The sequence below is a fragment of the Patiria miniata genome, unplaced genomic scaffold (genome assembly GCF_015706575.1).
Source record: "Patiria miniata isolate m_02_andy unplaced genomic scaffold, ASM1570657v1 HiC_scaffold_3, whole genome shotgun sequence".
Taxonomy (NCBI): Eukaryota; Metazoa; Echinodermata; class Asteroidea; order Valvatida; family Asterinidae; genus Patiria; species Patiria miniata.
Genome location: NW_024037069.1, coordinates 25319499 through 25333965, shown reverse-complemented (window position 1 = coordinate 25333965; position 14467 = coordinate 25319499). Strand labels below are relative to the sequence as shown.

At 41.5% G+C, this 14467-nt stretch overlaps 2 protein-coding genes across 2 annotated transcripts; one reads left to right on the top strand and one right to left on the bottom strand.

Annotated features, from left to right (window-relative positions):
* Window positions 1–5743: 5743 nt before the first annotated feature.
* Window positions 5744–6518, bottom strand: LOC119738423 (putative L-type amino acid transporter 1-like protein MLAS; the record flags this gene model as incomplete). Its single annotated transcript, XM_038213320.1, is given in 1 exon segment — window positions 5744–6518. A coding segment is annotated over 1 exon segment (446 nt), but the record flags the coding sequence as incomplete, so codon positions are not given.
* Window positions 6519–7224: 706 nt separating this feature from the next.
* Window positions 7225–12989, top strand: LOC119736580 (proteinase T-like). The gene is made up of 8 exons (XM_038210596.1): window positions 7225–7335; window positions 7928–8068; window positions 8185–8326; window positions 9278–9511; window positions 10157–10344; window positions 11092–11269; window positions 11700–11837; window positions 12931–12989. The coding sequence occupies exons 1-8, from the start codon at window positions 7225–7227 to the stop codon at window positions 12987–12989; spliced, it is 1191 nt and encodes a 396-aa protein (XP_038066524.1).
* Window positions 12990–14467: the final 1478 nt, after the last annotated feature.

Sequence of the window (14467 nt, the reverse complement as noted above, 5' to 3'; positions counted from 1 at the left end):
ATGATAGCCATAGAGCTAATTTAATATATCTCTGTGTTAATAGCAGATATCGCTCAACTGACTGGTTAAAGGTTTGAGTCCACTGGTGCTACAACAGCAAGAAAAAGCGCTGTTAGTTTTCGACCGTCAAAGTGCACTGCTTGCTGAATTTAACACAGGATATTCATAAGTGCCGGCTGTGTCGTTGGAAAAAATTACATAATTGGGTGCGTAACCGAGTGTACGATACGAGGTCATTATAGCTGAGTTGCCAGTTGCCAGTTGCGCATAGTGGCAGATGGCAACGGGATGCGTATATTTTGTTTTGAAGCAAACATCGTATTTTAATCAATCACAATCATCACGCACATGAATATTTATCACGCTGTGTGGATGGAAGACACTTAGGTTAGGCCCCCCCCCCCAAAAAAAAATAGTCGGTCTCTAGTCAGACCGAAGTTCCGGAATTGATGCGGCGACGCGGGGGGGGGGGGGGGGTTTGGGGGGGTGGCTTTTTTTTCTTCCAAGCTTGTATTGTACAGACAAGGTAGGTACTATTTTGCTTTTTTGTGTCCTCATTATACATTGGTGTCCTCCATAATTTGCCTTGATGCCCTTTATCATTTGCCTTGGTGCAATTTCCCCATTCCTTGGTGCTCCATGGTACAAAAATTTGAGGAGGCGCGGCAATAGAGGGCGCTGTTGTAGCTTCCGTGTTAATTTGAAGGAAAAAAAAGGTTGACGCGCATGATTAAAATCGACGCGCGCGCTGACCAGAGACCGAGTATCTTTCTTTCTTTTTTGGCCTTATCGTAGTGTTTTCCCTTCAATTAAACTTATCCCAACCAATAAATTAAAATATTTGATGAAAATGGGCACGGGTACCGGGGTCGAACCACAGATCTTGCGATTTATAGTTCACTCCACAATCCACTAGACCGCCGTTCTTTGAAATGCTTTAATGTACATGCATGACTAGCAATCATGATTCTGTGAACGTCATTGTTATTTTCTTATGAATAAACATCGAACTATAGCTAAACAATCATGCCATTGACGATGTGTGCTGCAGATAAAAACACCGCCAACGGCGTGGAGATTTTAAACGCAAAATGAGCTAGAACGCTGATAGAAGCAAATTCGGGGCAGTGAAAACGGGTTAAACTGGACGAATATTCTATTATGTATCGGGGAAACAAAACCCTGCATGGCTACACGCCTGTGGTTTGCGCTCGTAAACGGATGTAGTATGGGGAGGAAGATATAATTTTCACAGCGATAAGTTCGGTCCCAACCATCGTTAATATTAATATTTGATTTTTTTCTTCATGAAAATGACAGCATACCAGGCGCTACGTTTTCGCAAGGTGCTTCCTTTACTATCATTTACAGTCAAACAGGAAGGCTTTTCCAAAATAAGTTGGCAGTTGAATTGCTTTTGAATAATTGCAAATGTTGCACATCACCTTTAATTCAAGGGGATATCATGACTCAATCACACCTTGTTTGAATTGAACAAATCTATCTTTTTTACATTATACGCAACACAAATGCGATATATACACGGCCTTTATACAATAGTGCATCTTTTTTTTCGACAGAGAAAGTTTGAAGTAACTAAGAAAACCGGACTTCATGATAGGCCTGTATACATGTATATTACGATCGGAGGGCTTATTTATTAATTATTTTCCCGACGGCAGGTTAAATATGAGATCATTCTGCACAATAGAACTTATGCGTTGCACCTGCAGGTACCTCACAGGGTGTTCTTTGTTTATATTCATTTAATGTGGGGGTTGTGACACCCCCCACACCCCTCCCTCTAGCGGCGCCAATTAGACGACGCCCTTGCTCTGTGCATCTTGATTCGGTGTTTCATATACCGTACGGTACGGTATACCGACTAAGTATAAACAAAGGAAAGAGGAAGAGGAATAGAAAATGTTTATGGTGTAAATCGAGGACAGGAACCAAATCGAGAACTCCTTGGTTAGAAAACGTGTCAAAAAAACAATGACAGCTGTTGCGAAAAAGTTCGAGTAAAAACAAAGGAAAAGGGAAAGGGAAGAGGAACACTAGAAAATCCTCGATTTATACCATAAACAACCGTGTGTGTTGGTGAGTATGAGTTTGTTTCTGCATTCAATAGGGAACATTGACCAATAGAGGACAATAGGGTCCCCATTTCCCGAGAGGTCCCCAATTTGGATTCGTGTACAAAACATATGGGAGGTCTTCCTAAAAAGTTAGTGTACAGACAAAAGAGGGACAATAGGGGGTCCCGATTGCAGGCAACTACACTTCAGTGTCTGCGTTTGTTTATGGTGTAAATCGAGGACACACACGTGCAACATCATCGGTGAATCGAGGACAGGAACCAAATCGAGGACGACTTCGATTAGAAAATGTGTACAAAACCAATGACAGCTGTTGCGAAAAGTTAGTACAAACAAAGGGAAAGGAAAGAGGAACAAACTGAAAATCCTCGATTTACACCAACAAACGGGGGTGTACACACGTGTGTAAACGCCTTCAATGGTGGACCGCTATTGTCCCTCTTTTGTTTGTACGTAAACTTTTTGTTATACTTTTGTTCAACATATGTTTTGTACTCGATAGTCAATTGTGGACCTTCGGGAATTGTAAACCATATTGTCCTGTATTGTTCAATGTCTACTATACTGAATACAAAAACAACCCATACACACAGCCTTGCCTTACATACCTACTGCGGACATTCTTTGTATTCGTGTAGAAATACCGGAGAAAAAACTCATTTACCTGCATCGTGAACACTCTTTCAACCCTCTTTCATGATTTCCTTGAATGTTCCTTTACATTTTGCGATATATATACCTAAACCCCAAAATGCCTCTAATTATGTTTTCCAGACAGGGGGAAATCTAGTGTGGACGTGTGCAAGTTCACAAAGCGTTCACCCCATTCCTTCATCCTGTGGACCTCTTTTGTTTACAGGTCCACAAAGAGAATGCAAGGTTAGAACACAGTCGTACTTTACATAACTCTTGAGGACAAGGTATTGTGTTTCGTATTGTCCCTGTAATATAACACTCTCCCATATACTTAGCACACAAACGCAAGATAGAGGACCGTCTTCAACAAAAAATGAACAATCAAGGTCAACAAAGAATCTGTTGTTCTCTCTTTGTCTGTCGGTCCTCGGAGTGTTTGTAGTGCACGTACACCCCGTTCACTACGCCCCTGGTCTGATCCGCCCCCCCCCCCAAAAAAAAAAATAATCCTAGCATTCCCCATTTTGCTTATAATCATATTTAGTGTAATACTGCTTGTTGGATGGGTAACATTATATTTATTACAACTCAGAAAAAAATGTGGTTTCCGATCTCACGCCAGGAGGAATTGATTCCCGTGTCTACCCTATTAGACGGCGCATATACTGACTTAAAGCATGGCCAGACACCAGACTATTACGTACCTAATTATAATATGCAATATTTTTAAACAGTTGGAATGAGATGTCCAGTAATTTGAATGAGATTCACAGAACAGCATTTATTTTGGGCTTGGATGCACTCTGACAGGTGGACAAGGCCGTTGAGGGCGTCGTTCATTTTTCTTTTGCAGCGGGGTATTTCCTTTCGATTTCTTTCCCGTGCTTAATTTTTTGAAATTCCAGCCACTTTCCAAATTGTTTAAGCATAACCTCACACACGGGGATACATTCATAAAAGCCAACGAGCAATAAGATGCAACTATGAAAATAACAAAAACTACGAACGAAAATTGAATTGGCTAGGCTATGGCTAAAATATACTTAGTTATAAACAAAGGGGCAAAATCGCTTTTAAAGCAGTAATTAAATGGCGCGAAATAAATTTTAATCGAAATAAATTTTAATCGATCTATGCTAATAGACTTGACCCACGCACGCGTAGTTAAAGAATCGCACCCTAACCGTAAAAAGGTACAATTAACATTCGTTTATTAATTGTAAAAACAATTCAACGGAGGAAGGGGCGGGGCTACGATCACTCCTCCTCCCCAGGCTCACTCATCTCAGCATCGATGTGGATGGTAAGGCTATCTGCCCTTCCAACTGGTCCACCTGTGGGGATATAAGAATAGCAAAGCAGATAGCTAAGTATCAAATCTTGACCTTATAAATATGCCACAAATGTAGACTGTTCCTAATGCTCTGTCAGACCGGCAACATGACATTATGTTGATGCTAAGACATCTTCTGCAGTCACTCATCGTAAAGGTGTCACTAGAGGAGTTAGGGGTGGGGTATAGTACCCCCAGTAATAATTTGTGTCGGCCAAATCGTCCTTCCGTCGGCCAAATCGTATATTAATTGTCGGCAAATATGCCCTGATGAATAGCGCCACGAATTGTCCGGTAGTGTCTAATGTACCGCTTTGAACAGCGCCCCCAAAAGTCGGTTGGTGTCCATCGACAAAGCACTTTATGAACAAAACCAGAAAATGTCTAAATGTCTAAATTAATTCTTAATTTCCAAGAAATTTCAACTTGAAAATGTTTACTCAAATCCACCGTGCAAATCCTGTGGTAAAAATGGCGGACCAGACATTGTTTGGACCGATCACAATGGGAGATGACCTCGCGTGACGTCACACTTCTACAGCTTATGGCGGATACAGGCTTGTAATCAGAAAACGTCCACATGTTATAGTCTGATTTAACTCGCAGACTAGCAGTACCCTTTTCTTAACGTTTGAACGCAAATCGTTCCACATCACCTTCTGGTTGGTTGTGCTGTAGAGTATGAATGGGTAGGGATGTGCTGCCGTCTGTCTCTCCCAATGACAGTCTCCTCGCGCGGCAGACTCGGTCACAACCAGCCATCCTTTATCCACTCCACATCCACCATAGTGGTTGTTGATGTAAAACCGCCGCCCCAGGCTTTGTCTTATGCCAATCGAGAGATAGAGAAAGAACCAACTAAACAACCACTCTACAATAGAGGTTTTGGTTAAAAGGATCCCACACACCTCTCCACTATGTGCCCCTATATTTGAAAATATCTACAATTTTTTGGGGTACCAATACCGACTAAAATGGCTGATTTACAATGTTCATGCTCGATCACATTCCGCCAATAATCACTAAAATCAATTCAACACTTTTGAAGCAGCGGCGCAGCTACGTGGGGTGTGGGGGCGCCCCCTCCTCCAACAATAAAAAAAAAATCGTTGCCCCCAGTCGCCCCCTCCCCCCACCACCGGAAATTTGGCATACAGATATCGAGAAAACAGAGTCCTATACCATAATTTGCTGGTTGAACATAAGGTGCCATATTTCACGGGTTTTTCTTTGTTTCTTGTTTTCACGAAAAGCCTGTTTTTAGCGATTGGCTGTTTATTTTGACGTCCCGCGGAAAGCGAATAGCGCCACATATTGTCTGACATTACGGCCGGGTGGCGAATTTCTTTTCCGTAGGCGGGATGCTCCAAAGTCATGAAAAATGTAATAGTTTAGATCGGGCCAGTTTATTCATGAAACAGAACAATGATATCAAGAGCATTGTTGTTATTTAGTCAACCAGTTACCCTTAAAAAATAAGGTTAGTCCGAATATACGGTAGGGTTAGATAGTCCGATTTGACAACAAGCTTCGATAGTCCGAATTGAGAATAAGGTTCGAAAGTCCGAATGGGCAATACAGTTCGTCATAACTTCGGACTCCGGACCTTTCTGTTGATTCGGACTATCGGACCTTATTGTCGATTCGGACTATCGGACCTTATAGCTCGCCGCCTGACTGCTTGAACGCCGTGATCAGATCGGCATAGCACAGGGCGGCGATGGTGCAGACAGCCCCGCAGAAGATGATGATTATCGTAGATGACCACACAGAGGTGGAGTTGGCGATGAAAACCGACGGGGATAGGAAGACATTGGGCCCGATGGTGGCTCCCAGAATCAGGCACACGCAGTGGAGTAAGTTGGCGTGACGCCGCATGTACACGGCATCTGCGGGCGGCGGATCCGGAAGGGGGCCGGGTGCGGCTGGCGCGCTAGCCTCGGCGTCTTTGGTGGGGTAGATCGCGGCATCGCACGGTTGGTGCTTCTCGTCGTTCCCCTGATACTCTGATGACACGACCAGACTTGTGATATCGCTGGTACTGGTTCCAATTTCATGCCTCTTGGACCTCCGGAGGCTGGAGGTGCGCCGGAGTGTTGAAAGTTGAATGTTATTTGGCATTGCACTGTAGGTGAAGTACTATTGCTGTTTCTCTATGGTATAATATAAAGCAGTCTTTCAAAGACAATTAAATGTTTCCAATTTAGAGACCAAGTTGATTGATAATCCTTCCCTGATTTTTGGAACACCAACATTAACCAGACTCACAAAATTGGAGAAGTGTGTAGACACAGCAAAATCCATAGAGAGCAGAAAGCTCTAGTTTTATTATTGCATTGTCTTCTAAAAGTTCTATTCTCCTTCGAACCATGGAGAAATAAGAATGTTCAAGTCGAACCCAGCTTCCTTCACTTTTGACAAAGTGTATGGATGGCTGCTTCTTATTTCTTCGAAAGTCAGTTACAGGTAAACAGGTGGTTGACAACTTATTTACGCACGCGCAGAAACTCTTGCTCGTTGCCCTGGCAACGGCAGGGGTCGCTCAGCTGCATAAAATTCAGGGACTTGACACCTCAAACGGAATCATCACAGACTTGTTTGAAGCCGTTACGTGTGCATGGTTGTTGTGAGGTTTCAGTGTCTGAACTCCAGTCTGGACTTTGACGGTAACAAAAAAAATTGTCATGAGACTTTTCGTTGGCTCTGAGAAGGATCTGTTTTAGTGCATAACATTTTTAATTGAGTAATTTCCATTTTCTTGAAAAAACGCACCGACGCAGCCTATTGTCTTATCAGTCATCTAGGCCTGAATTTAGGTTATTTTTATAGTAGTTTATCAAACGCAAATACACCAGATAAATGTTGAAAAACAAAACACTTTAAAGAAAAGTGTAGCAGACAAGAATTATCAGTTTTCAACCCGATCCAGTACGTTAGTCTGCTGTGCACCGTGCTGCATACTTATTCACCATGTTAGTTCCTTTTATAGTTTCATCTCAAATTAACGTATTATAAAAATACACGGGTCTTTTGTCTGTTTCTGAGTCGATATTATTGATGTTTTCCTTAATTCGATCTGTATTTCTCAGGGTTTTGTTTTTCTTAAAATCAAACAGTTTTTGAGCTTGAAGCCACTGCTGAGACGTCACAGCGACCATGAGATTCCTGATTATCTGCCTGTGTGTTGCCCTGGCCAATGCCGGCCTAGCACCGCTGCTCACGTCCAACGACCGGTCAGTACCGAACAGCTGGATAATTAAGATCAAGGCGAGTATAATAACTATATTATCATTAAAATACAGTTAGGTTGTATAGCTATAGATATATTATACGCATGTAGCCCGGTATAAAATATGAAATGGCTTGATTCACACCCTTCTTCCCAGTGGCGTATCGGGAGGGGGGCAACTTGACCCGGCGACATTTTGCCATTTTTTCTTTAAGAAAACAAAGCGCCAGCACCTCACAGCCCCTACTAGTTTATAGTATACCACCCCTTACAATTTGCTGCCCCCGACCCAAAACCTGGATAATGCAAAATTGAATTCGTCTTGATATGATCCATAAACTGTGGATGCCCAATAATAATTGACGGGAAAATAAGAGCTTCTCATGGAAATTTGTGGACGTTTTAAAAGTCAGGCATAAACACTTGCAAAATGAGAACTGACCATTTTTTTTTTTTACATTTGAAGGAGATTCTGCTCCCAGACTTTTCTCGTTTTGATCGTCCCCCTTTCAGTCAGGTAGGCTACATCCTCCCTACGATCGCTCTGCATCCAAAGTATATTTTTAACCTTAAATTTTCCGGCCCAATGAACTGAAATTCTCTCTTCTAAAAAAAACATGCACCGAGCAGGATTTTGACGAAGTGGACCACGTTGCTGATGAGATCGCCAGCCGTTTCAAGCGGATGCTTCTCCCGCCCCCACGAGCGACCAAGATCCGCTACGTCCTGCCGGCCCTCACGCTGCAAATCCCAGCTCGGCTCATCGACGATGTAAGTTGACTTAATTGGACTCAGTCATTAGGCATATACCTTATTTTATCCAAACGAAAAAAAATCACAAAAACCAAATGATTCAACTACCTAAAAACCCTCTGTAATTGTTTCAGATTCGTTCAATTGAGGGTATTGAGTACATCGAACAGGACAGCTTCGGCACGCTGTATGGCACACAGGTCAACCCAATTTGGAACCTGGATCGAATCGATAGTCGTACTGGAACTGATGGCTATTACAACTACAATGATAACGGTAAATGTAAACATTCTTATTAGCATGCACTGCCTTAGTAATCGAGACAAATCATTGTCTTAATTAAAATCATTGTCTCATTATGAACTGCATTAAGGGTTTTTTGGCTATACTATTTTTAAAAAAGTTGTAATATCATTATTTTTTTTGTTTGACTTATCATCCCTAAAACTAGACCAGGGGGAACGTATGACGTGACTATCTTCTGTTATGCGAGTCCTATATAACGTCGTCAGAGTTGAGTTTCAGACCAAACAAAAGGCAACTCGGCCTATTAGTTAAATCGGGCATTTCTTGAGCGACGTGACACATTTTGGGGGTTTGGTCATAGTTTCGGAAATATAAAAAATATCTTTTTTTTTTGGCTTTTCCAAGTTCTTGGGAGTGGGATGGGAGTGTGGGATGGGAGTGTGGGGTGGACCGGGGGGGGGGGGGATAGGCCCCAAGTGGAGGGGTGTGGCCTACTCCCCTTGTTACGCCACTGATTGTGCACAGGTGGAATAGAGCCCCCCCCCCCTTATATTAAAATGTCTATTTTTAATTATTTCTTTAACTTTGTTATGAATGAATGTTATTGTTATGTCGCTCTGCAATTGGTATGAAATGACTTCAAATATTAGTTATTTTGAGGCACATTAAATCACTGGGAAGAATGTACTGAAATACTCACGGGAAGTCGATGTTCACGGGCAGTTGATAAACTTACAAAAGGTGGGCAAGCAAACGGTGATCTTTTCATAGGTCCCACAGGCCCAGTCAAGGGCCATCTTTGAACCCGTCTTAAAGACTTGCTGTCAGTCACTTGTGACGTATCTAGACTGAATTAATGCCCATCTCACTGACTGACCGTCTCGTGTGACTTAAATAGACTGGGTTGGGACCAGCTTTACTAGCTTGCATAGTCTTGTTCTTCAGAGTGTAAGTTTTGATAGCAATCTTCTCTCTCTGTAGTTCAAGGGAAAGGGGTCAACGTTTACATCATGGATACCGGCATCCAGACTCGACACAAGGTGTTCACGAGTCGCGCCTCCGTGCTCTACGGAGACGAAGACAGCATCGGGCACGGAACGCACGTCGCTGGCACGGCGGCCGGGGCGACGTATGGGATCGCCCGCGAAGCCAACGTGTACAGTCTCAACGTGTGTAACATGTTCAGCTACTGCCCGAAGAGTACGGTCGTTGAAGGTATGGGCTTGAATAGGCCTGAACTATTCCTCCAAAAATGGTCCCAATCAAAAAGAAATCGTTAAAAGCTTCTTCTTTTTATCCTTGAATAACAGAATCCATCAGTTAAGAGATCCCAAAAATTGTGACTACGTTTTCTTCGTTTTCTCAATATCTATATCTACTGTGCTTACATTTCAACAGGTTGTTTGTTATGCATGCTATTGAAGTTCATATTCCATGCTCTTCAAAAAAATGAATATTTTTTCTTCTAATGAATTTTCAATTTGTATGTTTTGTTTAAACGAAGAAAAAACTTCATTCCTATTTCGGGCGTCTGCAACCCTCTCAACATGGCTTTCATTTGGCGCAAAATATGACCCGCCCTGCACGGAGCCGAATTATTGTCTGGCAGTCAATAATTCGAATTCTGTGCAGAAGTAATTCAATAACTAAACGTCGGTGGATTTTTTTCGATCGATGTCTCATTCAAAAGTGAATAGCTTTGATATTGCTAGGAAAATAGCAATTGAAATGAAAAATCAATTTTTTCGAGGTGAAACTTCAACATAGCGCGGTAACGATCTTTAAGATTTTGTGCACTTTTGTTTCTTCAAACGGGAAAAAAAAACAAGTTAATGAATCGATTTACCATTAACTTGTTAGGTCTGCAAGCTGTGCGTGAGCACGGGGGTACCAGTGGCGGTGTGGTTTCCATTTCTCTTGGTTGGTCCCAATCCGAGACCATCAACACAGCGGTGAAGGAGATGGTCACTGCCGGCTATGTGGTGTCTGTCGCGGCAGGGAATTCTAACATCGACGCATGCAGTGTCTCGCCTGCCTCGGTCAACGAGGTGAGTCAATGGCGGGTTTAAGGGTGGGTGGGGGTTCAGGTCTGGGGTGGGGTCTAACGGGGATATCCCCAAACAAAAGGGGGCTTTTTGTAGTAATTAAACCACAAGAGAAGTGGAGACGATTGTCTACTCCCTTTACAGATTCTTGATGAGTATATAAAAAAAGTGATAAGAATTGGGGGAAGAGCGCCACTTATAGCGTAAAAAAAAGAAGGGAAAAAAATGGGGTTGGGTAGAACTACGTTTAAGATATGTATTTTCTTCGTTCAATGCTTAGTGTTATTAAGGGGATGAACTTTTATTCAGGATATTAAAGCTATGGAAGTAAAATATATAGACGGTCATTTTAAACTCATGCCAACCGGCGCTTTAGAAAAATGACAAGCGTTGAAAGGCAGTAATTCTCTTTTAGTAAACCTCGACAATGCTGTCTGTATTGCCTTCTTAATTTCAACATTAAAACCCAATCAGCTGTGCATGTTTATTGCTCAACAGTCCGTGCTCCTTTCAGCTGTTATTACTAATTTTCCAGGTAACCACCTTTTCGAAAATTTTTAACTTTTTTCGCGTGTCGTGCATGATGAAAATAATGTGTTTTGGAATAAAAACTAGATCAGAGCGCAAAGTGTAGATGGTGCTTAACTTACTCAAATATACATAGTTTGTGTAAATAATTCGTTGGCGTGGAGAAAGGATATGATAAATTTTGTCAGGAAGCACATCATTTACTCCGTGTTTTCCCCCGAGGTAATCACCGTCGGAGCGGTAGACGATTCAGACACCCGGGCAGGCTTCTCAAATCACGGTGCGTGTCTCGACATCTTCGCGCCTGGGGTCGACATCGTCAGTTCTACCAATAGTGACTACAGCTTTAGTGCTACCAAGATAATGTCCGGAACGTCCATGGCTTGCCCTCACGTGACGGGTCAGTTTTGTCTCCTTGTGGTGGTAGATAGAAAAAGTGCCCAAAATTGCCTGCGCCGACCAAATCAACATATGAATGCCTACTCAGTTTTCTTTCTAAATAGAGTGGAATTTTTTTGGTCCTTGCAACTTGAGGGTTTGTGGAAAATAAGGTTCCAATGTCTGACCAGGACTTGGAACTTATATTGCTAAGAAAATGAGGATGAAATTGGACAGTAACGTCGTATTGGCGAAACCAGGGTCGAAATTGCAGGGGAGCTGTGGGGACTAGGAAGAATCGTTTCTGAAAGATGGCAATCAGTCGGTTCAAAACATTAAAAAGCGGTGTTCTCCAAAGATAAAGGCATTGGAATAATTAAAATCGTACACTAATTATTGAATAATTAGAGTAAAAGCAACCATTTTGTTCTTCTATTTCTTGGTTCAAACAGGCGCCGTGGAACTGTTCTTGGGTCAGAACCCAGGCGCAACACCAGCAGAAGTCAAAACAGCATTGCTGAATGACGCAACCAGTGACGTCATTCCGGACACCAAAGGCTCGCCCAACAAACTTCTCTATATTAGTGTAAGTAAGGTTTACAATGATTTCTTAACAGTTTCTGCTGGTCCCAGAGGACTCAGAGGAGCCAACCTAATGTCCGTGTTTTGCACCTATCTAATTGACTGACTGACTGACTGAGGGACTGTCACTTACATGGGCGTAGCGAGGGGTGGGGGCAAGGGGAACTTGCCACCCCCTGGAAGGCCTCCCCCACCAAAATAAAAAAAGAACAAGAAAATGAAAAAGAAGACTCGGGCGAATCATATTATTATTTAATGCATATTTGATAACATGGACGTCCATTTTTCCACGGCTGTTTCTCCTTTCGCTTCTGGTCAGTGCTTTGCCCCACTCTAGAAAAAATCCTGTCGACGGCCATGGTCACTTAGTGACTTAAAATTACACTGGTTGTAGATTGTAAAGCCAATTAAAGGGAAGATACAACATTCGCAAACATAAAAACACGAAATGATCAAATTCTCACGGAATACCTTACTGAATTGTTAGGGAATGACAGTCTAAAGCATCCCCTAAAATCGTGGCTCCTGGTGTGCTGACATTTTAAAGAAAAAGTGTATTTTTCCAATGCTGGTCGGCCGACCAGCGTTGAAAAAACTGGCTTTTTTCAAAAACTGTACCTAATTTTTCATATCGCATTTTCTTTGCAATTGCAAAGCCTAGCCTGCTAGACTGATTTTTTGACCTTACAATTCCCCAAACTCTATAAATTGACCAGTTTCATCTTAAGTGGCGTCAGGGAACCAGACTACAAGAACACGATGGGTTTTCTTGGTTATTCCAGCATCTCACAAGCCCAAAACATGAAACAAGTCCGTTTAACAATATTTGCTATATCAAGCTATTCCTCCAAATCCATTGTTTTCTGAAAATTGCAGCGAAAGCAAATGTTGTACATTCCCTTTAATGGACCAAACCCGACCCATTGTGTAGACCAGATGCGTGAAAAGACTTCTGTGGATAGCCACTGTTCGGAATCAATTGAATGGAATTTTGTGCTCTCTGGGAACAGCTTTACTCGGCTTTCCCTTTTTGTCTTTTTTCCCCTTGTTTTGACTTATCTGAATTTTAAACTAAATCTTTCTGTTTTTCTTTCTTTACAGTATTAGGTCCAATCATCGGAGGAGTGGTTTGGGACCATCGAAGAATGACACGTGTTTGAACGTCGGTGAAGGGCAAAAAAACTATTTTGATTTATATCACCCCGACGCAAAATTCCATCTTATGACAAGTGTTTTGTTTGAAATCGTCCCTTCTTAACCAGTCACGGCAATAAAAACAGTAACGTTTAAAATTTTGAGTTGAATCCAAACTTTGATAGTAATTATAATTGACTGTTTTTCTGACTAGTTGCATTGTGCGCTGATAGCCCGTTGTAGTAAAACAAATGCACTATAAATGGCAAATAGTATGCATACTTATGAAGTACATTGAAAACAATCTATTAAAAGTAAAACTGAGGCCGAAAAACCATATTTTGCAGATTATCGATTCTACTGTGCTTCACAATGTTAGAACTCAAATATTTGTAATCGACGCATGAGACCTTACTTGTAAAAAACGGACGTATGTTTGTGAAGGTCTTTCGAATGTGAATGAATTAACAAAAATAATAGTAAGATCCTTTGAACGGGTACTACCAGTCTGATATGTTTATGGAATTATGAGAGGAGGCCAACTATTCTTGGCTTTCGTTTGGAGTGGGATGGTGCTGTCTTGGTCAACAGCACATTTTATTTTTTAAACCGTCTTCATTGATTTTTCTCCGAGCGTTGCCATTTCAGGCAGTATAATTTCACAGGTATAATATTATGACTAGTTCTTTCTTGACTTTGAGCAATATTTTTTTTCTCGTTAAATCGATGCCTACGTGTCTTAAACATAGTCTTATGCCCGCGTAACCAAATATTTTTTTTCTCCAAAGATAGCGAACATACACATTTTGAGTAAAACTAAAATATCAATTGCGAGGAAAAAGTGAATCTGCGGCCGAGGGGGGGGGGGGGGGGGGGGGGGAATCGTCAGACCCCGACCCATACGGGTCTGTAACGCGCTATTAATTTGACAGACAATGTTGCTTTTGGACTAGTTCGTTACTTAAATTGAAAAAAAAATGATAATAAACCACACAAAAATCCAAATAACTCAGTACATGAACAACATTCCGTCTGCCCTCGATTTGCGCTCCAGCGGCGTTAGACGAAGTTTCTACCTGAAAATTAATGAAATCCAAGGTTTTGTTCATGATTATGTGAATTTCTATGGAAGCCCTGGAATAGCTTGCAAATAACAAAACAAAGACTGAATTAAAGGATTCCATTTTATGTTTATGGACTATTCACTTTTAAAGTCTTTTAGTTGTGATGAAATAAAATATTGTATTGTATTGTATTCCACATTGGCAAGAAGTTAAGACAGTTCCGATGACGCATGTTCTATATATTTGTACAGGCCTATACACTCGGATTGAATGCATCATGAAAAAACCAATAACGACCTCAATTGAAGTATTTTTGTCAATTTATTATATCTTAAAATTGAAAACGATTTTGTACACAACTAAAGGGTGAGTGAAAAAGAACGTGACATAGATTTATGATTGTTTTTTTTTTCTTCTTAAAAAGCGATCAAATTTGATAC

Bases quoted from the DNA above. Each gene is read 5' to 3' on its own strand.
- LOC119736580 (XM_038210596.1), top strand. From the start codon at position 7,225: ATGAGATTCCTGATTATCTGCCTGTGTGTTGCCCTGGCCAATGCCGGC. The intron at 9,512-10,156 runs GTATGGGCTTGA...TTAACTTGTTAG, and splicing joins GAAGAGTACGGTCGTTGAAG to GTCTGCAAGCTGTGCGTGAG. The intron at 11,270-11,699 runs GTCAGTTTTGTC...TGGTTCAAACAG, and splicing joins GGCTTGCCCTCACGTGACGG to GCGCCGTGGAACTGTTCTTG.